Raw genomic sequence first — 27,768 nt, 5'->3', positions numbered from 1 at the left:
TATTTTCTATTTGTTCATGAATGAGATTTGGTCATTTTTTGTTTTTGATGGAAAATATATCTCATTTTATAGCTTATACCTTTTCATAATTTATTATTTTTCGTATTATCTGTAGACTCTGTTATGCCATTATCTCTGTGTCTTCTCTTTTTCCTGATCAGCCTGATTTATCAGTTTTATTTAAACTGTTTACTTTATTTTCTCTTGTTTTTCTATTTCCTTTTCACTTGGATCTTATTTATTTGCTTCTGACTATTAAGTGTGACAAGGTTGTGGAAGAATTAAAACTTTGATACACTGCTGGATAGTATGATATGGTACAACCACTTTGGAAAACAGTTTGACATTTCTTAAAAATTAGACATATACCTACCATATGACCTAGCCATCTACTACTATGTATTTACTCAATAAAAATGAAAACATGTACTCACAAAAGCTTGTGAAGGTAAATTCATAAATATTTGTAAGTTGCCAAAACTGTAAATCTCAAACAGCAGGGGAGTAGATAAAAATAATTGTGACAAATCCATTGCAATGGAATAATTTTTAGAAATAAAAGGAATGAATTTTTAAAACATTCAATATTATGCTGAGTGAAAGAAGCCAGGCAAAAAAAGAATACATACTATATGATCCCATTCCTATAAAATTCTAAAAAATGCAAATAAATCTTGTGTTAGAAGTACAGAGCAGTGTTGTCAGAGAATGGGAAGAAAGAGATAGATGGATTACAAAGGTGAATGAGAGAACTTTCGGGGGGTATTATAAATTTTATTTTGGTTGTAGTGATGGCTTCACAGTTATGAGCATATTTTTAAATTCAGGAAACCATACAGTTAAAATAAGTACAGTTTATGTTACTTCAATTATACTTCAGTGAGTTCTTTTTAAAAATATGCTGTTTCTCTTTCATTTACCTTTAGGACCCTGCGTAAACACTCTTCAGAGATCTCTAAGTAGTTCAAAGAATGTTGCCAAAAAATCTGTACCTGCTGTTGTTTATCAGCCAGATGCACAAGATGATGCTGAACAAAAGGTATAAAATTATGTCTCAAACTTTTGTATGCTGATTATTAATTTATCTAGTTAACTGTTGCTTCTATGAACTATCTCCTTCTCTAGCATGTTAACTTACCTGTGAGGGATATTAGGGTCTATTCCTGAGAACTGATCCTTTTCCCTATATGTGTTGATTTACCTTTGTGCTAAACTCACTATGTAATTGAGCAGAAGCTGATCCAAACAATCATTTAGCAACTGCAATGATAATAATATCTAATATCTACTGAACGTCTGTTGGCCAACGCCCTATGGCTTTTTCCAGAAGGAAGGGAAAATGAATAAACTGGTCACATAGGATACATAATCTTTCCTCTTGAGGACTTATTGTTTAGGGAAGCAGACAGACACAAAAAAATGTTTTACAGTAAGTAAAGAATATGGAATGATAAATTTTATTTTGATTCTAAGCAATGTGTTTTTAAAGCATTAATTGGGTTAGAATAGTTTGGATTGTATTCCCCTGAAGCGAAGCAAATGACTTAAGTTTTTAGAATCAGCCATTAAATAGATTACCATGAATTTAAACAAAGTATGGAATACTGGAAGAGGAGCAGATTTATACATGGCTACATACTAAACTCAATTTTGAACTAGTGAAATACCTATAGAACTAGCACCTACCTGTAGAAGGTACCCTAGGAGGCTGGTATTAAGTATTGCCCCTGAGACAGTTTTCATGAGAGAGTTAAAAGATTAAAGACAAGAAAATCCTGTATTAATGTGGTTGATTGATGGAAGGCAAATCTCTTTAAGAAGTAAAGTTACTAATGAATGTTCTTATCTTTAATGTTGTGCCATTTAGAAAGACAGAGAGACAAGTAAAAAACCAAGTGTTTTTGATGATAGAGGTAAGAAAATAAAAAACATTTCATAATTGTTCTGTTATTTGTTAAGTACCTAATTGTGGTTTCACCATATAGTTTCTCAAGTTGTTTTACTTGATTATAAAAATCATGGTTTTTTGGAAAATAAAGCATGATATGAAACTATTTTTGAATTTTGATTTTTTAGTTAGCCTATATATTTGAATTATTGCTTGATGAGGATGGTTTTTGAAAATTGTGAGGTGTGGACAAATTAGAATACCTGCTGTAACTGTTCCAGTGATAAGTAGAGTAAGGTACTGGCATAGTATGGTTCAGTAAGTTACAATACAGAGCACTTCCCAGGAAGGCCCTCATATTCCACTGCCATATATTCCTCATAGGCAATATATCCTAATTTGTATCTCCTCTTGAGTGTAATATACAAAAGCTGTTTTTATGCATGTTGTTAGATTTCTGAAGTCACTCAAAGCACTTCCATGTATATCCTACAGTATACACACACAGAACATGCTAGAACCCTCCATGTAGGGTTCTATGACCACCTCAGATTCAACACAAAAATCAAATTCTTCATCCTCCTGTTTTTACCCAGGCACAAAACTTGACTAATCTTTGACTCTTCCTCTTTCTTAAATTTCGTATCCCAACATTACCAGTTTCTGTCTAACCTACCTCCTTAATTCCACTTCCCCTCTCGCCTTTTCCATTCCCACAACTGCTGACTTTGTTTTGTCCATCCTTGAATATTTCAGTAATCTTTCCCCAGCCTCTTCCTCCTCTTTTTAATCTACTGTATGTTTTGGTATAAAAGCAGTTTTCCTAAAACACAGTTTTGGTTATTCCCCTATTCAAGTTGTGAATGGTTTTCCATTGCAGACTGAATGAAATGCAAATATCCAGTTAAATCTACCAGTGGTTTGTGACTGTAGGAATTAAATTGGCATAGTAGTATGTGAATTAGGATTAGAGATTAAGGATCTCAGACTTGGTTTTGAGGGCAATGGTGAGCCACTGGAAATTTGTAGGCACTGAACATCAAAAAAGCACATGTTATTCTTAGTGATACTTCCTTAACTCAGGTGAATCCCTGATTGATGTAATCCAGTGATTGTGCTCAGTTAGCAGGAAGAACATTGAATCAGTTATTTTCATGAACATTCATCCTTAATCCAGCAATATTATCTTTTTGTATGTAATTGTTTCTCTTCTTTGTCCAGGGGAGCCATGTGTCTCAACTCAAAATTCAATGATTTCACCTCAGAATTCAGCTACGAGAAATTTTCCCAGATCTTCACTGTCTTATTTGAATCATTCAAAAGTTGAGGTATGTAATATTTCCTTTGCTCCAAATGCAAATAATAAATGAAGTACTATTTTATGATCATCATTGGTTTTAAACAATTCATTCATGAAGCTACTATATAGAACAACTTTACTCACTGAAATTAATCATATCATAAAATTCCCCAAAATAGCTGCAACATATAGTTCATGGTACATACCTGCAACCTTCAGAGAAAGTATCAAATTAGGCTTATTTGATTGGGTTTTGGATAGTGCTGAGGGATTGTTCTGAGATAGACCATCTCTTCCCTTTAGACTAATGATCAGTTAATTGCTTTTGAAAAGTTACCAGCAAAAGTTCAGGGTGTGACTTCTAGGTACAACATAGATACATAGATACCTTTCTCTGTGGGTTGCCAACTTGCTATCACAGGAGTCAAAAACCACATCTTCCATTACGTTAGCAGCACAGTGTTAACTGGTTGAACTCTTAAAAAGTTAACATGATTTGAAAGAAATTTCAGTATACTGGAATTAAATTTTTTCTAAATGAATTCTATTTGATTACGGTAGAAAGTAGCATCATTTTCCATGTCCTCTAATGCATAATTTTTGAGAGAGTCCATTATATACAATTCATAAGTGTGTGATTAATATGCATTTCTGTAGCACAGTTTTATAATGAACAAGCAGTTTACGTTTCAATGTTCCACTGTGTTAATAACCACATTAAGCATGGAAAGGAAATTTTTTACTAACTCTTCACATCTAAAGTCCTCATATTGCCCAACAAATATTAAAGACTATGTCATTTACTAAAAACCAAACCGACAACAAAAAAATTAAAAACTTCTTTAAATACATTTTATTATTGACCTCTTTTGAGTAATGTGTGTATGCTTAAATTTTCCATCCATATTTCTAGAAAATGAATATTAAATGTCCACAAATATCTAGTTTATTATGAGAAATACCATTAGAATTTTATTATGAAAAGTATTACATCCTGTTTCCAACATCTTGTACAAAGCTTACCAGTGTCAGAAAATGTATGTCTGATGGTCTGTGTTCAACTCTTAGATCTGGGAATTTAAAAAGTCTATGGTGAATTCACTGATTAGCTCTAGTAATCAACGAATTCAACAAAGTTGCGGGATACAAAGTCGACAGGCAGAAATCACTTGCACTCCTATATACTAGCAATGAAAAATCAGAAAGGAATTAAGGAATCAATAGCATTCACCATTGCAACAAAAAATAATAAAATACCTAGGAATAAACCTACCTAAGGAGACAGAAGACCTGTATACAGAAAATTATGAGACACTGATGAAAGAAGTCAAAGATGACATAAAGAGATGGAGAGATAGTCCATGTTCCTGGGTAAGATAAATCAATATTGTGAAAATGACTATACTACCAAATGCAATCTACAGATTCAATATGATCCCTATCAAATTACCAATGGCATTTTTTCACAGAACTAGAAAAAAAAAAATTCACGATTCATATGTAATAGCCAAAGTAGTCTTGAGAAAGAAGGATGGAGCTGGAAGAATCAACCTTCCTGACTTCAGACTATACTTAAATGCTACAGTCATCAAGACAGTCTGGTACTGGCACAAAAACAGAAATATTGACCATTGGAACAAGATAGAGAACCCAGAGATAAACCCACGTACCTATGGGTACCTTATTTTTGACAAAGGAGGCAAGAATATATGATGGGGCAAAGACAGCCTCTTCAATAACAGATGCTGGGAAAACTGGTCAGCTACATGCAAAAGAATGAAATTGGAACACTTCCTAATGCCATACACAAAGATACAGATTACTCAAAATGGATTAAAGACCTAAGTGTAAGACCAGAAACTATTAAACTCTTATAGGCAGAACACTCAATGACATAAATCAAAGCAAGATCTTCTGTGACCCACATCCTAGAGTAATGGAAATAAAAACAAAAATAAACAAGTGGGACCTAATAAAACTTAAAAGCTTTTGCAAAGCAAAGGAAACGACAAGCAAGATGAAAAGACAACCCTTGGAATGGGAGAAAATGATAGCAAAGGGAACAATGATAAAGAATTAATTTCAAAGTATGCAAGCATATCATACAACTCAATACCGGGAAAGCAAACAACCCAGTCAAAAAATGGGAAAGGAACCTGAAGAGACATTTCTCCAAAGAAGACATACAGATGGCTAACAAGCACGTGAAAAGATGCTCAACATCACTCATTATTAGAGAAATGCAAATCAAAACTAAAGTGAGATACCACCTCACACCAGTCAGAATGGCCATCATTGAGAAGTCTATAAACAATAAATGCTGGAGAGGGTGTGGGGAAAAGGGAATCCTCTTGCATTGCTGGTGCGAATGTAAACTGATACAGCCACTATGGAAGACAGTATGGAGACTCCTTAAAAAGCTAGGAATAAAACCACCATATGACCCAGCAATCCCATTCCTAGACATATACCCTGAGGAAATCAAAATTGAAAAAGACACATGTACCCCAATGTTCATTGCAGCACTATTTACAATAGCTAGGACATGGAAGCAACCTAGATGTCCATAGACAGATGAATGGATAAAGAAGCTGTGGTACAAATACACAATGGAATGCTACTCAGCCATAAAAAGGGATACATTTGAATCTATTTAATGAGGTGGATGAAACTGGAACCTATTATACATAGTGAAGTGAGTCAGAAAGAGAAATGTAAATATCATATACTGACACATATATATGGAATCTGAAGAGATGGCACTGATGAATTTGTTTTCAGAGCAGCAGTAGAGAAACAGACATAGAGAACAGACCTATGGACATGGTGGGAGGAGAGGAGGGAGAAGGGGAGATGTATGAAGAGAGTAACATAGAAATTTACAATACCACATGTAAAAGAGATAGCCAGTGGGAATTTGCTGTATGACTCAGGCAACTCAAACAGGGGCTCTGCGACAGGCTAAAGGGTGGGATGGGTGGGAGGTCCGGGAGGGAGGAGACATGAGTGTACCTATGGCTGATTCTTGTTGATATATGACAGAAAACTGCAAAATTCTGTAAAGCAATTATCCCTCAATTTAAAAAAAAAATATTTTTAAAGTCTGTTGTGGAAATTCCCTGGCACTCCAGTGGTTAGGACTTGGCATTTCACTCTTGGAGGTCTGGGTTCCATACCTGGCCTGGAACTTATGATCCTACAAGCTACACAGTGCAGCCCCCCAAAAAGAAAAAGTCTATTGCACCTGATTCACTGCTCTCAAACTCGCATATATTCAGACAATCTGCCCTCTGCCTTCCAGCTCTACTTAAACATTTATTCTTTTAGTGTTGTTAAAAAAAAAAAGTACCTGTTCATTTATTCCATTGAGTTAGCTGCCTTACTAATCGGTGCACTCCAAAGATAGTTAATTTAACAGTAAATTATATTGTGCAGAAAAGAACAGGCTTGAAACTGCTGACTTTGTAGTGGCTTGCTTGCAAGACTGGCCTGTGGCTAGTGTTTGGGAACTTGGCTTTTCTAACATTCTCTAATATGAATATTCCCTAACTGAACACGTACATACATGTACCTAGACTCTGCAAAAATGTGATTTTTGTTGAACATCTGATTTCCCTTTGGGAGGCTAGAATTTCAAATATGCATAAACCTTAAGAGCTGAGTTTCTAATGGATTTCTGAGGCCAAAACATTACACACATGTACTTTGATTGCTGGAGAAAAGAGCATGTTCATCTATGTCCTTTCACAGGAGAAAGAAAACAACTGTGCTGGTATTTTCCCAGACTCCTGCTGTCTTCCCCCCTTACTTATACTATAGTGTATCATTTACTATTAATATAATAAATATTAGATGTGAGTACAACTATATTCTGAGTCCCATGAGTCTTAGCAAATTACCACATGTGCATAGTCTTATGGCCCTCCTATAATATAACTATAAACTTGTTTAATTCTGTAAATAATAGATGTACTATAACAATCAAAATGCGTGCATTTCTTTAAAAATTACATTTAAGAGAAGTTCTCAAAAATCATAAATCTTTGTGTTTTAAATATATAAATAATAGTTGATCAGATCCTGGAAAAATTATTTGAAGATATTTGTTTTGTTGTTTGTATTATGTAGAAGGAGATAAATGTTGACTGGAATGGAAGATCAAAGAAAACAAGCCTGTTTTGCAAATCAGGTAAATATCAACAGCTTTTGAGTAAATTGTACAGTCTGTTAATTCATTTTTTCAACTAACATTTATTGAGCTCCTGTTTCATGCCAAGTATGGTGCTAAAGACTGAAAAAAGAAAACCCATAGTTCAGTTATAGTGTAGTAAGGAGGTAGACATGCCAGTAACCACAACCCAATAAGGTAAGTACAATAAAGAAAGTAGGTGTGCATACATATCAGAGGAAATATAAAGAAGACAGTGCCTAGGTCTACGTAGGGTCCTCAGAGAAGCCTTTACAGAACAGGTCATAATTAAGACATGAAGGATGAGAAGGAATTTTCTATTTTAACTTTGAGAAAATTGATACTTTTTAATATAAATTGTTCTTTCTCTAAACGCTGAGTGCTTTTCTATTGAGAAGTTGCCTTGAATATTGTTTTATTATGTACATATATGACACATAAATATGTGAAACATGATATAGATTGGTTCTGTGCATGAATTACTTATTCCTAAGTAATTTTATCATTTTTATAAATATTTTATACATTCATGCATAAATAGGTTCCTAATGCTAGAGAAACACAATAAAGTTTTCCATCTTTTATTGAACTACCTTATGAAAATCTCCTGTTAATTTTAATATTTTTGCTCATATCTCTTTTTTATTAATAAATAATTATTGAGAAAATTCTTAAAAATTCCCAAGTGTTTGTGCTCATTTTAATATCCTTTCTAAATATAATTACTGGAACTTCCAAATATTAAGTGGCATGGTAGTTAACAATATGCCTGTTAAATTTTGGGTTTTACCTGAAATAGTTTTGATGTTTCACCATTTAGGATATTTGCCATTGGTTTTGGTAAATATACTTTTATTATCTTCTAATAGTGTTTTTCCTATCTTATTAGGAATATTATGGCTGAAGATGAAATTATGAATTTATTTTATGAAATAAAGTAATTTTAAAAATCTTTTCTAGTACCTATTGATATAATCATGTGATATTTTCTCCTTTGATTTATAAGGATCATATTGATAGATTCTATCATATACTATTTTCCTATTTCAGAAATAAATTACACTCATATTTTACTTTTGTATATTCTTTAAATTGAAGTAAAACATAATCAGAAAAGATTACAAAACAATATACAGCTTACTGAATTAACAAAGGAAAACACTCATGAAACCAACAACATAGGAGAAATAGAATGCTGCAAATCTAGTGGAAGGAAAAGTCTCGTTATACTCACTCCCAATCAATATTCTCTCTTCTCACCAAATACTGTCATTATCTTGATTTCCGATATAGTCTGTATATATATATTTGTATATATTAGTGCAGTTCCCTACCATCTTCTTATCAAACCAGTACTCCACTGTCCTAATTCCAGAAGCCTTGTAGCATATCTTGATATCCAGTAGAGCAAGTAGAATCTCGGCCCTTTGCCTTTCCATATAAATTTTCCAAGAATATATTTAAGTTTCCTTTAATTTCTCTCAATAATATTTATGCTTTTGTGTGTTAAATATATCTATTGGATTTATTCCTAGGAGCTTGATTTTTTTAATGATATTTTAAAGAGTATCTTTTAAATTTGTATTTTTGTATTTATCAATAGTCTAATGAAATAAAATTGTTTTCTATATTAGTCAGAAACCTGGGTAACCTCAATTATTATTCCTAATAATTCATTTGCAGATTATTTTAGACTATCTACATATATTATTGTTTCTTACAAGTGTCAGTATTTCTTTCTTTTCAACCCTTTATCTATTTTTTTCTGACATTTTAACTGTCTAGTAGCATTAGTGTGTATTGAACAAGGCAGTTTTTTATTCCCAATCTGAGAGTGAAAACTTAACAAAAATGTCTGCTATTTTTTTTTTTCTTTTTAGATCTTAGCGTATTAAGGATGTTGTCTTAAGGCCTTAACCTGCTAAGTAAGATCTTTCATTATGAATGGATGTTGAGTTTTTTCCACCTGGATTTTGTTTTACATCTATTGAGATGGTTATATGATTTTTTTTCCTTTATCCAGTTAATGAATTATGTTGATTTTCAAAATGTTGCTCCAAACTTTTCTTGAAAGAAAGTGAAAGTGTTAGTCACTTGGTCGTGTCCATCTCTTGGTGACCCCATGGATTGTAGCTTGCCAGGCTCCCAAATCCATGGAATTCTCCAAGCAAGAATACCAAAGGGAGTGGGTTGCCATTCTCTTTTCCAGGGAATCTTCCCAACCAAGGGATTGAATCCAGGTGTCCTGCATTGCAAGCAGATTCTCTACCATCTGAGCTACCAGGGAAGCCCAAACTTTTCTTACTTCAAATAATAATTATATGATCATTATGTATTATTTTTCTCTGCACCTGGATTCAGTCTGCTTAAGTTTTGTTTTTCATTTCTTGCTTCTGTAGTGATGACAGTGATTGGCTTATAATTTTCACTTCTCATACCTTTTTGACATGGTTGTGTTATTCTCATTAGTGTTTCATCCTTTATTTTCTTCTGGAAGAGCTAGGTAGAATATTGGGATGATTTTTGTTTTCCTTAAACATTTTATAGAATTTATTTGTGAAGCTATCTGGGCTAGGAGTTACTTTGTTAGGTAGTTCTTAATTACAATTTAATTTTTTTTTCATTTTTAAAGTCTGTTGAATCTGTTTTTTTAATTTATTTTTAAATGAAAATGAATATTTTTAATGGTAAAAGATACAATTCACAAAGAAGATAGATATCATAAACCATTAGACACCTAACAACAAAGATACATAAAGCAAAAATCAGAAGAAATAAAAGAGAAATGAAAAAAGTATATAATCATGGTGAGACATATTAACATTTCTCTGAGAATATTTTATCTAGTGCAGAAAAAAATAAGAATAATAGCATCTTGAATGATGTCATTAATAAATAAAATATAATAGATTTCTATTTATATTAATCTCATATCCTACACAAATATATTTAAATTTTGTATTTCATATGTTGTTATTAGATGTCCATAGATATTTAGGAAAACTGGCAAAAAGGTAAACATTACTAAATTTCAAAAAGTAGAATTCTTCTTTTTTGTGATTCAGTTATAATATACACATATATTATTTTAAAATTATTTTCCATTATAGGTTATTACAAGATATTGACTATAGTTCCCGTGCTATACAGTAAGCCTTTGTTGCTTGTTGCATATCTATTTTTTTTTAGTTAGAAATCTAGTATCCTATTTACAGTGAGTCAAACAAGTAGAATCAAAATGTCATAAATGTTTTAGTTAGGCAGAAATTCATAAGTTTTCTAAAATATATATTATACATATTATTTATATATATGTATACAAGAGGTTTTTTTACTACACATGATAAAGTCTTGAGAAAGAACATCCAAAAACAAAGAGATGGAAAAATTGGAAATCATAAACTAAATGAAATGGTAGCACTGAATATGAAATAAAGATCTTTATATAGTCCAGTTGTTTTTAAACATGACTGCTCATTAGAAACATATCTGGAGCCTTGGCAAAAGGAAAAGCTATACCTGGGCATTTGTATTTTTCAAAAAATTCCAAGATAATTCTGATTAGCATCAGGATTTTTAAAAGTTATTACAGGTTTTTCTATTAAATGGTAGTTTTGGTGATACAGAATTCTGTTATTTTTCTGTTAACCAGTCATGATACAGTGGTATTGAGTAATAGTTACATAATTGCTCTGTGAAAGATCTTGAACAGTTTTCACAATCAATAGCCAGACAAAAAGTAAAAGATAAGTAAAATCACACCATAATGGGAACATAATTAACCTAACAATATAAAATAATTACATACAATTTGGGGGGATCAAGCAGAGTGATGTGGTAAGTGGAAGTGCATATAGGCACATGTTTTCATCTCCTTAGCCAGTCTGTGTCTTTTGATTGGTATACTTAAAAAAGGTAATTATGGATATATATGGGCTTCCCTGGTAGCTCAGCTGGTAAAGAAACTGCGTGCAATGCAGGAGATCCCAGCTCGGTTCCTGGGTAGGGAAGATCCCCTGGAGAAGAGATAGGCCACCCACTCCAGTATTCTTGGGATTCCCTGGCGGCTCAGACAGTAAAGAATCTGCCTGTAACATGGGAAACCTGTGTTTGATCCCTGGGTTGGGAAGATCCCTGGAGGAGGGCATGGCAATCCTCTCCAGTATTCTTGCCTGGAAAATCCTCATGGACAGAAGAGCCTGGTGAGCTATAGTCCATGGGGTCACAGAGAGTCGGACATTACTGAGTGACTAAGAACAGCATATGGATATGTATGATCCTATTATCATTTTCTTAATTGTTTTGGGTTTATTTTCTGTAGATAAGTCTTTTCCTTGTTTCCTGCCTAGAGAAATTCATTTAGCATTTGTTGTAAGGCTGGTTTGGTGGTGCTGAATTACCTTAACATTTGCTTGTCTGGAAAGCTTTTGATTCCTCCATCAGATCTGAAAGAGAGTCTTGCTCAGTAGAATACTCTACTGGTTGTAGGTTCTTCTCTTTCATCACTTTAAATATATCATGCCATTCCATTCTGGCTTGTAGAGTTTCTGTTGAGAAATCAGCTGATAGCCTGATGGGAGTTCCCTTGTATGTTATTTGTCGTTTTTCCCTTATTGCTTTTAATATTTTATCTTTGTCTTTAATTCTTGTCAGTTTGAATACTGTGTGTCTCAGTGTATCCCTCCTTTTATTTATCCTCCCTGGGACTCTGTGCTTCCTGGACTTGGTTGACTATTTCCTTTCCCATGTTAGGGAAGTTTTCAGCTATTACCTCTTCAAGTATTTTCTCAGGTCCTTTTTCCTTCTCTTCTCCTTCAGGGACCCCTATAATGCAAATGTTGGTGCATTTAATGTCCTAGAGGTCTCAGACTGTTTTCATTTCTTTTCATTCTTTTTTTCTATATTCTGTTCTGTGGCAGTGATTTCCACCATTCTGTGCTCTAGGGCATTTATCTGTTCTTCTGCCTCAGTTGTTGTTTGCTACTAATACCTTCTAGTGTATTATTCATCTGTTTGTTCTTTAGTTCTTCTAGGTCTTTGATAAACATTCCTTGCATCTTCTCAATATTTGCCTCCATTCTGTTTCTGAGATTCTAAATCATCTTCATTATCATTATTTGAATTCTTTTTCTGGAAGGTTGCCTATATCCATTTCATTTAGTTGTTTTTCTGGGGTTTTATCTTGTCTCTTCATCTGGGACATAACTTTATGCTTTTTCACACTGATTAACTTTCTGTAATGTGGTATTTGCTTTAGTCACTGTGGGGATGTGGTTCTTCTTCCATCTGCCCTCTGATGGAGAAGGTTAAGAGTTTTGTGTAAGCTTCCTGATGGGAGGGACTGGTGGTGGGAAAAACTGGGTCTTGCCCTGGTGGGCAGGGCCTTGCTCAGTAAAACTTTAATCCAATTATTTGCTGATGGGTGGGGTTGTGCTCCCTCCCTGGTTTTTTGGCTAGAGGCAACCCAAGGCTTTATGGTTGGGTTAAGCTTCCCTGGTGGCTCAGAGCCTGGGTTTGTCGATCCCTGGATCAGGAAGATCCCCTGGAGAATGAAATGGCAACCCACTCTGGTTTTCTTGCCTGGAAAATCCCATGGATGGAATAGCCTGGTAGGCTACAGTCCATGGGGTTGCAAAGAGTCCGACATGACTGAGCGACTTCACTTTCTTTTCAATGGAGACCTCCCAAGAGGGTTTACACCATGGGAGACCTTTCCAGACTGGTGCCCCCATTCCTTTGGTGAGCCCCTGCTGAACCACAACTCCACAGGAGACACTCCAACACCAGAAGGTAGCTTTGGTTAAGTCTTCTGTGGGGTCACTGCTCCTTTCTTCTGAGTCTTGGTATCACAAGGTTTTATTGTGCCCTCCAAGACTGGAGTCTCTGTTTCCTCCAATCCTGTGGAAGTCTTGTAATCAAATTCCTCTGGCTTTCAAGGTCAGGTTCCTTGGGGAGTGCCAGTCATTGTGGGACCCCCAGGCTTGGATGCCTGATGTAGGATTCAGAACCTTTACGACAATGGGAGAACTTCTTTGGTATTATTGTTCCCAATTTGTGGGTCACCCACCTAGTGGGTATGGATTTGATTTTATCATGATTGTGCCCCTCATGCTGTCTCACTGACATCTCTTCTTTGTCTTTCGACGTGGGGTATCATTTTTTGGTAGGTTCCAGCATCTTCCTGTCAATGGCTGTTCAATAGCTAGTTCTACAATTTAAAAATTTTAAATTTAGGATCATTTAGCTGTTTGTCTTGGTGGTAAGTTATCTTTTTGTAGAAATTGATAAATTTGCTTAAATTTCCAACTGTATTAGCATAAAAGTATCCATAGTATATTGTGTATGTATATATATATATATATATATATATATACGGTGGTCTGCTGCAGGGACAGGGGCTCTGGGTGCAGCAGACTTGGGTATGACATAAGCCCTCTTGGAGGAGGTCGCCATTAACCCCACCATAGAGCTGCCAGAACTTATACCAGACTGGGAAATAGACTCTTGGAGGGCACAACAGAACCTTGTGCACCAGGACCCAGGAGAAAGGAGCGTGACCCCACAAGAGACTGTCCCAGACTTGCCTGTGGGTGTCCGGGAGTCTCCGGTGGAGGCGTGGGTCTGTGGTAGCCTGTTGCAGGATTGGGGGCACTGAGTGTAGCAGTACATGTGTGGGATCTTTTGAGGGCAGTCACCATTATCTTCATTACCTCCACCATAGTTTGGCCCCAGGTAAATAGCAGGGAGGGAACACAGCTCCACTCATCAATAGAAAATTGGATTAAAGATTTACTGAGCATGGCCCCGCCCATCAGAGGAAGACCCAGTTTCCCCCTCAGTCAATCTATCCAATCAGGAGCTTCCATAAGCCTTTTATCCTTCTCCATCAGAGGGCAGACACTCTGAAAACCATGATCACAAAAAACTAACCAATCTAATTACATGGACCACAGCCTTGTCTAACTCAGAAAAACTATGAGCCATGCCTTGTAGGGCCACTCAAAATGGACAGATCATGGTGGAGAGTTCTGACAAAACGTGGTCCGCTGGAGACAGGAATGGAAAACCACTTCAGTATTCTCGCCTTGAGAAACCCATGAACAGTATGAAAAGGCAAAAAGATAGGACACTGAGTGATGAACTCCCCAGGTTGTTAGGTACCCAATATGTTACTGAAGATCAGTAGGGAAACAACTCCAGAAAGAATGAAGAGATGGAGCCAAAGCAAAAACACCACCAAGTTGTGGATGTGACTGGTGATAGAAGCAAGGTCCGATGCTGTAAAGAGCAATATTGCATAGGAACCTGGGATGTTAAGTCCAAGAATCAAGGCAAATTAGAAGTGGTCAAACAGGAGATGGCAAGAGTGAACGTTGACATTTTAGGAATCAGCTAAGTAAAATGGACTGGAATGGGTGAATTTAACTCAGATGACCATTATATCTACAACTGTGGGCAAGAATTCCTTAGAAGAAATGGAATAGCCATCATAGTCAACAAAAGAGTCCGAAACACAGTACTTGGATGCAATCTCAAAAAGACAGAATAATCTCGGTTCACTGCTAAGGCAAATGATTCAATATCACAGTAATCCAAGTCTATGCCAAGACCAGTAATGCTGAAGAAGCTAAAGTTGAATGGTTCTATGAAGATCTACAAGACCTTCTAGAAAGTGAAAGTCGCTCAGTTGTGTCCAACTCTTTGCATCCCCATGGACTATACAGTCCATGGAATTCTCCAGGCCAGAATACTAGAGTGGGTAGACTATCCCTTCTCCAGGGGATCTTCCCAACCCAGGGATCAAACCCAGGTTTCCCGCATTGCAGGCAGATTCTTTACCAGCTAAGCCTAGAACTAACACCCAAAAAAGATGTCCTTTTCACTGTAGGGGACTGGAATACAAAAGTAGGAAGTCAGGAAACACCTGACATAAAGGACAAATTTGGCCTTGGAGTACAGAATGAAGCAGGGCAAAGGCTAATAGAGTTTTGCCAAGAGAACGCACTGGTCATAGCAAACACCCTCTTCCAACAAACCAAGAGAAGACTCTACACATGAACATCACTAGATAGCCAACACCGAAATCAGATTGATTATATTCTTTGCAGCCAAAGACGGAGAAGCTCTATACAGTCAGCAAAAACAAGATCGGGAGCTGACTGTGGCTCAGATCATGAATTCCTTACTGCCAAATTCAGACTTAAATTGAGAAAAGTAGGGAAAACCACTAGACCATTCAGGTATGACCTAAATCAAATCCCTAATGATTATACAGTGGAAGCGAGAAATAGATTTAAGGGACTAGATCTGATAGACAGAGTGCCTGATGAATTATGGAAGGAGGTTCGTGACATTGTACAGGAGACAGTGAGCAAGACCATCCCCAAGAAAAAGAAATGCAAACAAGCAAAATGGCTGTCTGAGGAGGCCTTACAAATAGCTATGAAAAGAAGAGAAATGAAAAGCAAAGGAGAAAAGCAAAGATACACCCGTCTAAATGCAGAGCTGCAAAAAATAGCAAGAAAAGATAAGAAAATCTTCCTCAGTGTTCAGAGCAAAGAAATAGAGGGAAACAATAGAATGGGAAAGGCTAGAGATCTCTTCAAGAAAATCAGAGATACCAAAGGAACATTTCATGCAAAGATGGGCTCAATAAAGAATAGAAATTGTATGGACCTAACAGAAGCAGAAGATACTAAGAAGAGGTGGCAAGAATACACAGAAGAACTGTACAAAAAAGATATTCACGACCCAGATAATCACAATGATGTGATCCCTTACCTAGAGCCAGACATCCTGGAATATGAAGTCAAGTGGGCCTTAGGAAGCATCACTATGAACAAAGCTAGTGGAGGTGATGGAATTCCAGTTGAGCTATTTCAAATCCTAAAAGATGATGCTGTGACAGTGCTGCACTCAATGTGCCAGCAAATTTGGAAAACTCAGCAGTGGCCACAGGACTGGAAAAGTCAGTTTTCTTTCCAGTGAAACGAAGATCCATGGCATCTGGTCCCATCATTTCATGGCAAGTAGATGGGGAAACAATGGAAAGAGTGATAGACTTTATTTTCCTGGGCTCTTTTTCTGATCATTGTTAGTATACAGACACATAACTGATATTTATATACTGATTTTGTATGCTGTATCTTTACTAAATTTGATTATTATCTCCGACAGTTTTTTGGTCCATTCTTTAGGATTTTCTTTATATAACATTGTGTCATCTGAAAATAGAGATTACTTCTTTCTTTCTTTCTGATTTAGCTATATTTTCTTTTTCTTGACTAACGGCTACGACTTCCAGTACTATGTGAATAAAAGTGCCCAGGTTTACACCCTTGTTTTGTTCCTAACCTAGAGGGAAAGCTTTCAGATTTTCACTATTGAATATGATGTTAGCTGTGGACTTGTCATGTGATGTTTTTATCATGTTGAGGAACATTCCTTCTGTGCTCAGTTTGTTGAGAATTTCTATCATAAAATGGTGTGAATTTCTATCAAATGCTTTTCATGCATCCAGAGATGATCATATAGTTTTTAACTTTCATTTCATTAATATGGTATATCATAGGTAACCACTTCCATATGTTGAACCATTCTTGCATCACAAGGACAAATCATATTTGATCCTGGTGTATGTTCCTTTTAATGTGCTATTGAATCAGTTGCTAATGCTTTGTTTTGAATTCTTGCATCCATGTTCATCAGAGATGGGCTATTGAATCAGTTGCTAATGCTTTGTTTTGAATTCTTGCATCCATGTTCATCAGAGATGGGCTTCCCTGTAACTCAGATGGTAAAGAATCTGCCTCCAATTCAAGAGACCCAGGTTTGGTTCAATCCCTGGATCAGGAAGATCCCCCCTGGAGAAGGGAATGGCTACCCACTCCTGTATTCTTGCCTGAAGAATTCCATGGACAGAGGAGCTTGGCAGGCTGCTGTCCATGGGGTCATAAAGAGTCGGACATGACTGAGTGACTTTCACTTTCATCAGGATATTGGCCTATAGTTCTTTTTGTCTTGTGTATTCTTGTCTGCCATTCATATCTCAATAATGCTGGCCTTTTATAGTGAATTTATAAGTGATTCTCGAGCTTCTTGTTTTTTCCAAAAGAGTTTGATAAGGGTTAGTATTAATTTGTATAGTCAAAGCTATGGTTTTTCCAGTGGTCATGTATGGATGTGAGAGTTGGAACATAAAGAAGGCTGAGTGCTGAAGAATTGATGCTTTTGAACTGTGGTGTTGGAGAAGACTCTTGAGAGTCTCTTGGACTGCAAAGAGATCAGACCAGTCAACCTAAAGGAAATCAACCAGGAATATTCATTGGAAGGACTGATGCTGAAGGTGAAGCTCTGGGCCACCTGATGCAGAGAGCTGACTCATTAGAAAAGACCTTAGTGCTCATAAATATTGAAGGCAGGAGGAAAAGGAGACGACAGAGAATGGAGAGAATGGGATGGTTGGATGGCATCACCAACTCAATGAACATGAGTTTGAACAAGCTCTGGGAGATGGTCAAGGACAGGGAAGCCTGGTGTGGTGCATTCCATTGGCCACAAAAAGTCGGACGTGACTCAGTGGCTAAACAACAAGTATTAATTCATCTTTAGATGTTTGGTCAATTCACCAGTAAAACTATCTGGTCCTGGACTTTTCTATGCTGGAAGGTTTTTTGATTACATATTCAATCTCCTTACTAGTAATTGGTCTCTCAGATTTTCTGTTTTATTTATTTATTTATTTTTTAATAATTCCACCTTGGCAAGTTGGATGTTTGTAAGAATTTATCCTTTTTTTCTCCCTAGGTTATCTAATTTGTTGGGATATAATTATTCATGATAGTTTATTATCCTTTGACTTTATGTGGTATTAATTTTAATATTTCCTTTTTCATTTCTGATTTTGAGTCTTTTCTCCTTTTTTTCTGTTAAGTCTAGCTAAATGTTTGTCTATTTTGTTAATTTTTAAGACAGAGTATTTATTTTGCTAATATTTCCTATTTTCTTTTGAGGCTCTGTTTCCACACTGATATTTATTGTTTCACCTGTTGTGCTCAGGTTGTTCTTCTTTAATTAGTTTCTTGACATGTTAAAACTAGATTATTTAATTCACATATTTTTTCTTCTCAGAATATCAAATAAGGCAACAGACACGACACAATAGATAGGTTTGACTTAATTGACATCTACAGGTTACTACATTCAAAAAAAAAAGTGAATACACATTCTTTCCAATCATGTATGGAACATTCCCTAGGATAGACCACACACTAAGGTAACCAAACAATATTCAACAAATTTGAGAGAATAGATATTATTTCAAGCATATTTTCTGACCACAATGACATGAAACCAGACATCAACCACAGAAAGAAAAATGGGGGAAAATGACTACTAATGGAAACTAAACAGCATCATACTAAAAAAAACCAGTGGATCAATGATGAAATCAAAGAAGAAATCAGGAAATACTTTGAGACAAAAATGAAATCAAAACCATACAAAATCTATGGGATCCAGTAAAAGCAGTTCTATGTACAAAACAGTGACAGTCTCACAGATGTAGAAAATATATTTATGGTTTTCAAAAGGGAGAGGGAGGGAGGAGGGACAAATTAAAAGTATGAGATTAACAGATACAAACCATTATACATTAAATAAGCAACAAGGATTTCCTGTATAGCACAGGGAATTTTATTCACTCTTTCATGAATATAATGGAATAGAATGGAATATAATCTGAAGAAATATATATAGCTGAATTATTTTACTGTGTACCTGAAACTAATGTAGTATTATAAATCAATTATACTTCAATAAAAAGATATAAGGAAAATTTAAGTTTAATAGGCTAAAGAAGTCAAACACTAATTTTTCCACAGAGATAAAGACAGAACATTCTTAACCAAGTTTTTAACTCTGTCTTACAAGATTGTGGAATTTGTTTTTTAATTCCATTATAATAGCCTCTATGATAGACATTTTCTTTTTGTACAGCTCAATACTATATATTGTGCTGTAAATTGTTCTGCTTTTTATTGGTTTATATATATATTTTACTTTCCCTCACATTATTTTTCAATAAAGCATCTATCTATGTGTATATTTTTAAATTTCTAGTAAATAATTTGGATATTTATTATTTTTGTTTTCCTTAAGTTAATATCAGAAAAATATAGCCCTTGAATCTCTCTTCATTGAAGTTCAGTTTTCTTCATGGCCAAATATGCATCAATGTATTTTTTTAAATAATTTTATTTATGTATTCATTTTTGACTGTGCTGGCTCTTCATTGCTGCATGGGCTTTTCTCTAGTTGTGCAACTAGGTGGTACTCTCTGGTCACAGTGTACAGGCTTCTCACTGCAGTGGCTTCTCTTGTTGCAGAGCTTGGACTCTAGGGTACACAGGCTTTGGTAGCTCCAGTATATGGACTCAGTAGTTCCTGGGCTCTAGAGCACATGCTTAATAGTCATGGCACATGGGCTTAGTTGCTCCATGACATGTGGAATCTGACCAGGGATCAAACCCATGTCTCCTGCATTGGAGGGTGTATTCTTTACCATTGAGCCACCAGGGAAGCCCACATCATTGTTTTTAAACATGTCACAGATATATCAAAAAACATTCTCTGAGAGATGTAATGTTTTAATTCATGTGTTGGCAGTCATAAAGTCTCTCTTGGAACTATTCAACTCTGCCAATTAGGCTAGAAATCAGTCATAGGCAATATGCAGTGAATAGGCATAGCTTGAGTCTTTCATCAGTTTTGTTTTTGAGAATGTCATTTGTAGTTCTTAGCCCAATTATTGCTGAGTTATTATTAAGTGAGTTTTAAAATTTTCTCTTTTTCTTCATACTTTATGTTCTCAGCTGTTGTTGTTCAGTCACTAAGTCATGTCCGACTCTGCTCTGACCCATGAACTGCAGCACGCCAGGCTTCCCTGTTCTTCACTATCTCCCTGAGTTTGAGTTGGTGATGCCATCCAACCATCACATCCTCTGTAGCCCCTTTCTCCTCTTGCTCTCAATCTTTCCCAGCATCAGGGTCTTTTCCAGTGAATCATCTCTTCACATCAGGTGGCCAAAGTATTGGGTCTTCAGCTTCAGCATCAGTCCTTCCAGTGAATATTCAGGGTTCATTTCCTTAGGATTGACTGGTTTAATCTCTTTGCTGTCCAAGGGACTTTGAAGAATCTTCTCCAGCACCACAGTTCAAAAGCATCAATTTTTCAGCACTCAGCCTTCTTTATGGTCCAACTCTTACATCCATACATGACTATCAGAAAAACTAATTTTGACTATATGGACCTTTGTTGGCCAAGTGATATCCCTGCTTTTTAATACACTGTCTAAGTTTGCCATAGCTATTCTTCCAATGAACAAGTGTCTTTTTAATTTCATGGCTGCAGTCACTGTCTGCGTTGATTTTGAAGACCAAGAAAATGAAATCTGACACTATTTTCACATTTTCCCCATATATTTGCCATGAAGTGGCAAATATAGTTAGGCCTATATATTAGCAGGAATCAAGTAAAGGAAACCACAGTTATTTCTGCATAAAGGGGACAGGATGAATAAGATCACAAACAGCCTTCAGGTAAGAGAAGGTCTCTCTACTCCCATACCTCACTTCAGGTGTAGTTTGTAGCTCTCTCTTACTTTCAGAGCCTAGAGCAACCCAGTACCAGTAGTGCTCCCCTTTCGGTCCTCTCAGCGTAAAACTGTAGCATAGTCCCTACTTCCCTTGCTCTCTTCTCAACATGAACAACAGTTTGCTCAAGAACTATTGTTTTTTTAAATTTTTATTGAATATAGTTGATTTACTATTTATTACTTTCAAGTATACAACAAAGTGAATCAGTTATACAAATATATATATCCACTCTTATTTGGATTCTTTTCCCATATAGGCTTTTGCACATCACAGAGTATTGAGTTCTTTGCACTATATACCAGGGCCTTATTAGTTATTTATTTTATATACAGTGGTGTGTATATGTTAGTCTCCCAAGTTATCCCTTTCCTACCTTTTACCACTGGTAACCATGTGTTTTCTAAATTTGTGACTCTATTTGTGTTTTGTACAATGTTCATTTGTACTGTTTTTTTTTAGATTCCATATACAAGCAATATGATATGAAATTTGCCTCTCTAGGTCTGACTTTTCTCAGTGTAACAATCTCTAGGTCCATCCATGTTGCTGCAAATGGAATTATTTTGTTTCTTTTTATCACTGAGTAATATTTAATTGTATATGTGTACCACATCATCTTTATCCATTGATCGTTTGATGAACATCTAGGTTGCTTCCATTTCCTGGCTATTGTAAATAGAGCTGCAGTGAACACTGTGGTGCACGTATCTTTCTGAATAATGGTTTTCTCTGGATACCGTCCCAGGAGTGGAGTTGCTTGGTCAAATGGCAAATCTATTTTTAATTTTTTAAGAAACCTCCATACTGTTCTTCCCTAGTGACTCTGCCAATTTACATTTCCACCAAAAGTGTTGTTGTTTAGCCGCCAAGTCGTGTCTGACTCTTTGTAACCTCATGGACTGTAACATACCAGGCTCTTCTGTCCTCTGCTATCCCCACAGTTTGCTCAGAATTTCCAGTGAACATTCAGGATTGATTTCCTTTAGGATTAACTGGCTTGACCTCTTTGCAGTGCGAGGGAGTACAATGTAGTAGGGCTCATTTTTTCCCACATCATCCTCACCATTTATTATTGTACACTTTTTAATGATGACCATTGGGAGTCTCTTGGACAGCAAGGAGATAAAACCAGTCGGTCCTAAAGGAAATCAATCCTGAATATTCATTGGAAGGACTGATGCTAAAGCTGAAACTTCAGTAATTTGGCCACCTGATGCAAAGAGCCGATTCATTGGAAAAGACTCGGATGCTGGGAAAGATTGAGGGCAGGAGGAAAAGGGGGTGATAGAGGATGAGATGGTTGAATGGTATTACCGACCAGTGGACATGAGTTTGAGCAAACTACGAGGGATAGTGAAGGACAGGGAATCCTGATGTGCTGCAGTCCATGGGGTCACAAAGAGTTGGATGTGACTTAGTGACTGAACAATAATAATACTGACTGCTGTGAGGTGATCCCTCATTGTAGTTTTGAGTTTCATTTCTCTAATAATTAGCGATATGGGGCATCTTTTCATGTACCCATTGGCCATCTGTATGTCTTCTTTGGAAAAATGTCTATTTAGACATTCCACCCATTTTTCTATTTTTTCTTTTAGTGTTGAGCTCCATGAGCTGTATATATATATGTTGAAGATTAATCCCTGTTGCTTGCTTTGTTTGAAGATATTTTATCCCACTATGACAGTTGTCTTTTTGTTTTGTTAATGAAAAATATTTTAAGTTTAAAAGCTTAAAATCTTTTAAGTCAAATCAGGTCCCGTTTATTTTGTTGTTGTTCATTTGTTTTTCTTTCCATTACTGTAAGAGGTGGATCAAAAAAGATTTCTCTGTGATTTATGTCAGTGAATGTCTGCCTATGTTTCCTCTAAGAGTTTTATAGTATCCTGCCTTACATATGTCTTTAACTGACTTTGAGTTTATTTCTTTGTATGGTGCTAGGGAGTGTTCTAATTTCAATCTTCTACATAGACTGTCAGGATACATTTAACAGGAGGCTTCCTGTGTGCTGTTTTCAGTCTTGCATGAATTCTATATTCCTTAACAGCACCTGAATACAGGTGCCAGAGAGCTGGGAAGCTGGCTTTCAGGGATAATAGAAATTCATGTATCTCGTTCGTATGGAAATTCCATTAGGTGAACAGCAGCCATTTACAACTCTCCTCCTTTCTGATATGTAAAGTAACTTTTACAACCCCCTCTATTGATAATGATTCTAGCCTCTGGCTTTCTGGATGACTTGTTAGATTTTTGATCCCTGTCTCTGCTAAAAAGGGCTATCCTTTAAGAGAGTATATATATGCCCACAATATGTTAAATAAATGCCTTTGTTCCATCAGAGCACTGGTCCCCGTGTCTTTCTCTCTCTTTCTCTCCCTCTCTCTCTCCCTCTCTCTCTCTCTTTCTCTCTCCCTCTCTCTCTCTGTCCCCGTGTCTTTCTCTCTCTCTCTGTCCCCTTCAGGCTGCTCAGCCTCTTTTCTTCCTTCTTTCACTTTCTTATCGATTGACTCTGTACCCCCAAGTTCCGGTCCATTAAAGGACCACAACAATATATGTGTCCAATTTTTCCAGCGTCACTTAATATAGAGACTGTTTTTTCTCCATTGTATATTCTTACCTCCTTTGTCATAGATTAGGTGGCCATGAGTGTGTGGGTTTATATCTGCGCTATCTGTTCCATTGATCTATTTTTGTGCCAGTACCATACCATACTGTTTTGTTGACTCTTGCTTTGTAGCATAGTCTGAAACAAGGCCACCTGATTCCTCAAGCTCTGTTTCTAAGTATTGCTTTGGCTACTCAGGGTCTTTGTATTTCTATACAAATTGTAAAATTTGTTTTAATTCTATGAAAAATGCCATTGGCAATTTGACACGGATTTCATTGAATCTGTAGTTTACTTTAGGTGGTATAGTCATTTTGACTGTATTGATTCTTCCAACCAAAGAACATGGCATCTCTCTCCATCTCTGTCATCTTTGGTTTCTTTCATCACTGTTTTAGTTTTCTGCATACAGGTCTTTTGCCTCCTTAGACAGACAGACAAAAATTCGCTTAGTCATATCCGACTCTTTGCAACAACACAGACTGTAGCCTGCCAAGCTCCTCTTCCATGGAATTCTCCAGGGAAGAATACTAGAGTGGGTTGCCATTCCCTTCTCCAAGAGATCTTCCTGATCCAGGGAATGAACCTGGGTCTCCCACAATGCAGGCAGATTATTTACTGTCTGAGCCACCAGGGAAGCCTTTGCCTCCTTAGGTACCTTTATTATTAGGTATTTTACTCTTTTTGATGTGATGGTACTTGGATATGTTTCATTAATTTCTCTTTTTGATCCCTTGTTATTAGTGTATAGGAATGCAAGATATTTCTGTGCATTAGTTTTGTATCCTGCAACTTTTCCAAATTCATTCAGCCCTACTAGGGATCAACTACTAGTTTTCTGGTAGCAAATGGGATTTTCTATATATAGCATCATGTCATCTGCAAACCGATAGTTTTACTTCTTTTCCAATTTGAAATCCTTTTATTTTTCTCTTCTGATCGCTGTGGCTAGGTCTTCCACACCTCTGTGAATAAAAGTGAAAAGAGTGTACATCCTTGTCTTGTTCTTGATCTCAGAGGAAATGCTTTCAATTTTTAACCACTGAGAATGAGGTTTGCTGTGCATTTGTCTTATATGGCCTTTATTTTTTGAGGTAGGTTCCTTCCATGCCCACTTTATGGAAAGTTTTTATCATAAATGCATGTTGAATTTTGTCAGAAGCTTTTTCTTCATCTATTTAGATCTTCATATGGTTTTTATTCCATTGGTTAATGTGGTTTATAACATTGATTAATTTCAGTTCAGTTCAGTCTCTCAGTTGTGTCCAACTCTTTGCAACCCCATGGATGGCAGCACGTCAGGCTTCCGTTTCCATCACCAACTGTTGGAACTTACTCAAACTCATTTCCATTGAGTCGGTGATGCCATCCAACCATCTCATATCTGTCATCCCCTTCTCCTTCCACCTTCAGTTTTTCCCAGCATCAGGGTATTTTCCAATGAGTCAGCTCTTTGCATCAGGTAGCCAAAGTATTGGAGTTTCAGCTTCAATATCAGTCCTTCCAATGAATATTCAGGACTGATTTCCTTTAGGATTGACTGGGTTGGATCTCCTTAAAGTCCAAGGGACTCTCAAGACTCTTCTCTGACACCACAGCTCAAAAGCATCAATTCTTTGGCTGCCATCTTTCTTTATGGTCCAACTCTCACATCCATATATGACCACTGGGAAAACCATAGCTTTGACTAGACAGACCTTTGTTGGCAAAGATGTCTGTGCTTTTTAATAAGCTGTCTAGGTTTGTCATAGATTTTCTTCCAAGGAGCAAGCGTCTTTTAATTTCATGGCTGCATTCATCATCTGCAGTCATTTTGGAGTCCAAAAAGTAAAGATTCTCACTGTTTCCATTGTTTCCAATCTATTTGACATGAAGTGATGGGACCAGATGCCATGATTTAGTTTTCTGAATGTTGAGTATTATGCCAACTTTTTGACTCTCCTCTTCCACTTTCATCAAGAGGCTCTTTAGTTTTTCTTAACTTACTACCATAAGAATGGTGTCATTTGCATATCTGAGGTTATCGAAACTTCTCCTGGCAATCTTGATTCCAGCTTGTGTTTCTTCCAGCCCAGCATTTCTCATGATGTACTCTGCATATAGGTTAAATAAGCAGGGTGACAATATACAGCCTTGACGTACTCCTTTTCCTATTTGAAACCAGTCTGTTGTTCCATGTCCAGTTCTAACTGTTGCTTCCTGACCTGCATACAGGTTTCTCAAGAGGCAGGTCAGGTGGTCTGGTATTCCCATCTCTTTCAGAATTTTCCACAGTTTATTGTGATCCACACAGTCAAAAGCTTTGGCATAGTCAATAAATCAGAAATAGATGTTTTTCTGGAACTCTCTTGCTTTTTCGATGATCCGTCAAATGTTGGCAATTTGATCTCTGGTTCCTCTGCCTGTTCTAAAACCAGCTTGAACATTGGGACGTTCACAGTTCACGTATTGCTGAGGCCTGGCTTGGAGAATTTTGAGCATTACTTTGCTAGCATGTGAGATGAGTCCAATTGTGTGGTGGTTTGAGCATTCTTTGCCATTGCCTTTCTTTGGGATTGGAATGAAAACTGACCTTTTCCAGTCTTTTGGCCACTGCTGAGTTCTCCAAATTTGCTGGCATATTGAATGCAGCACTGTCACAGCATCATCTTTCAGGATTTGAAATAGCTCAACTGGAAATCCATCACCTCCATTAGCTGTGTCCGTAGTGATACTTCCTAAGGCCCAATTGACTTCACCCTCCAGAATGTCTGGCTCTAGGTGAGTGATCACATCATTGTGATTATCTGGGTAGTAAAGATCTTTTTTATAAAGTTCTTCTGTGTATTCTTGCCACCTCTTCTTATTATCTTCTGCTTTTGTTACGTCCATACCATTTCTGTCCTTTACTGAGCTCATCTTTGTATGAAATGTTCCCTTGGTATCTCTAATTTTCTTGAAGAGATCTCTAGTCTTTCCTATCGTATTGTTTTCCTCTATTTCTTTGCATTGATCACTAAGGAAGGCTTTCGTATCTCTCCTTGCTATTCTTTTGAACTCTGCATTCAAATGGGTATATCTTTCCTTTTCTCCTTTGCTTTTTGCTTTTCAACTTTTCATAGCTAGCTATTTGTAAGGCCCCCTCAGACAGCCATTTTGCTTCTTTCATTTCTTTTTCTGGTGGATGGTCTTGATACCTGTCTCTTGTACAATGTCATGAACCTCCGTCCATGATTCATCAGGCACTCTATCAGATCTAATCCCTTAAATCTATTTCTCACTTCCACTGTATAATCATAAGGGATTTGATTTAGGTCATACCTAAATGGTCTAGTAGTTTACCCCACTTTCTCAATTTAAGTCTGAATTTGGCAATAAGGAGTTCATGATCTGAGCCGCAGTCAGCTCCCAGTCTTATTCTTTCTGACTGTATAGAGCTTCTCCATCTTTGGCTACAAAGAATATAATCAATCTGATTTCTTTGTTGACCTTCTGGTGAGGTCCATGTGTAGAGTCTTCTCTTGTGTTTCTGGAAGAGGATGTTTGCTATGACCAGTGTGTTCTCTGGGCAAAAGTCTATTAGCCTTGGCCCTGCTTCATTCTGTACTCCAAGGCCAAATTTGCCTGTTACTCCAGGTGTTTCTTGACTTCCTACTTTTGCATTCCATTCCCCTGTAATGAAAAGGACATCTTTTTTGGGTATTAGATCTAAAAGATCTTATAGGTTTGTATAGAACCATTCAACTTCAGCTCCTGCAGCATTACTGATCAGGGCATATACTTGGATTACCGTGAAATTGAACAGTTTGCCTTGGAAATGAACAGAGATCATTCTGTTGTTTTTTGCATCCGAGCATTGCATATCAGACTCTTGTTGACTGTGATGGCTATTCCATTTCTTCTAAGGAATTCCTGCCCACAGTTGTAGATATAATGATCACCTGAGTTAAATTCACCCATTCCAGTCCATCTTAGTTCGCTGATTCCTAGAATGTCATCATTCACTCTTGCCATCTCCTGTTTGACCACTTCCTCTTTGCCTTGATTCATGGACCTAACATTCCAGGTTCCTAGGCAATATTGCTCTTTACAGCATCAGACCTTGCTTCTATCACCAGTCACATCCACAACTGGGCATTGTTTTTTCTTTG

The 27,768-nt window shown here is 36.6% G+C and overlaps 1 protein-coding gene across 1 annotated transcript in view; it reads left to right on the top strand.

Annotated features, from left to right (window-relative positions):
• FSIP2 (fibrous sheath interacting protein 2) overlaps positions 1-27,768 on the top strand; it is a 130,664-nt gene that overhangs the window by 46,052 nt on the left and 56,844 nt on the right. The window contains exons 10-13 of the mRNA XM_081581062.1: positions 927-1,039; positions 1,868-1,913; positions 3,110-3,216; positions 7,317-7,377. Coding sequence (XP_081437188.1) covers positions 927-1,039; positions 1,868-1,913; positions 3,110-3,216; positions 7,317-7,377 — 327 coding nt within the window. The remainder of the gene's footprint in view (positions 1-926; positions 1,040-1,867; positions 1,914-3,109; positions 3,217-7,316; positions 7,378-27,768) is intronic.

Source organism: Giraffa tippelskirchi, chromosome 3, assembly GCF_054371585.1.
Source record: "Giraffa tippelskirchi isolate mGirTip1 chromosome 3, T2T-mGirTip1v1.2.pri, whole genome shotgun sequence".
NCBI classification, from domain to species: Eukaryota; Metazoa; Chordata; class Mammalia; order Artiodactyla; family Giraffidae; genus Giraffa; species Giraffa tippelskirchi.
The sequence above is the reverse complement of the archived record's forward strand: the minus strand, read 5'-3'. Positions and strand labels throughout refer to the sequence as shown.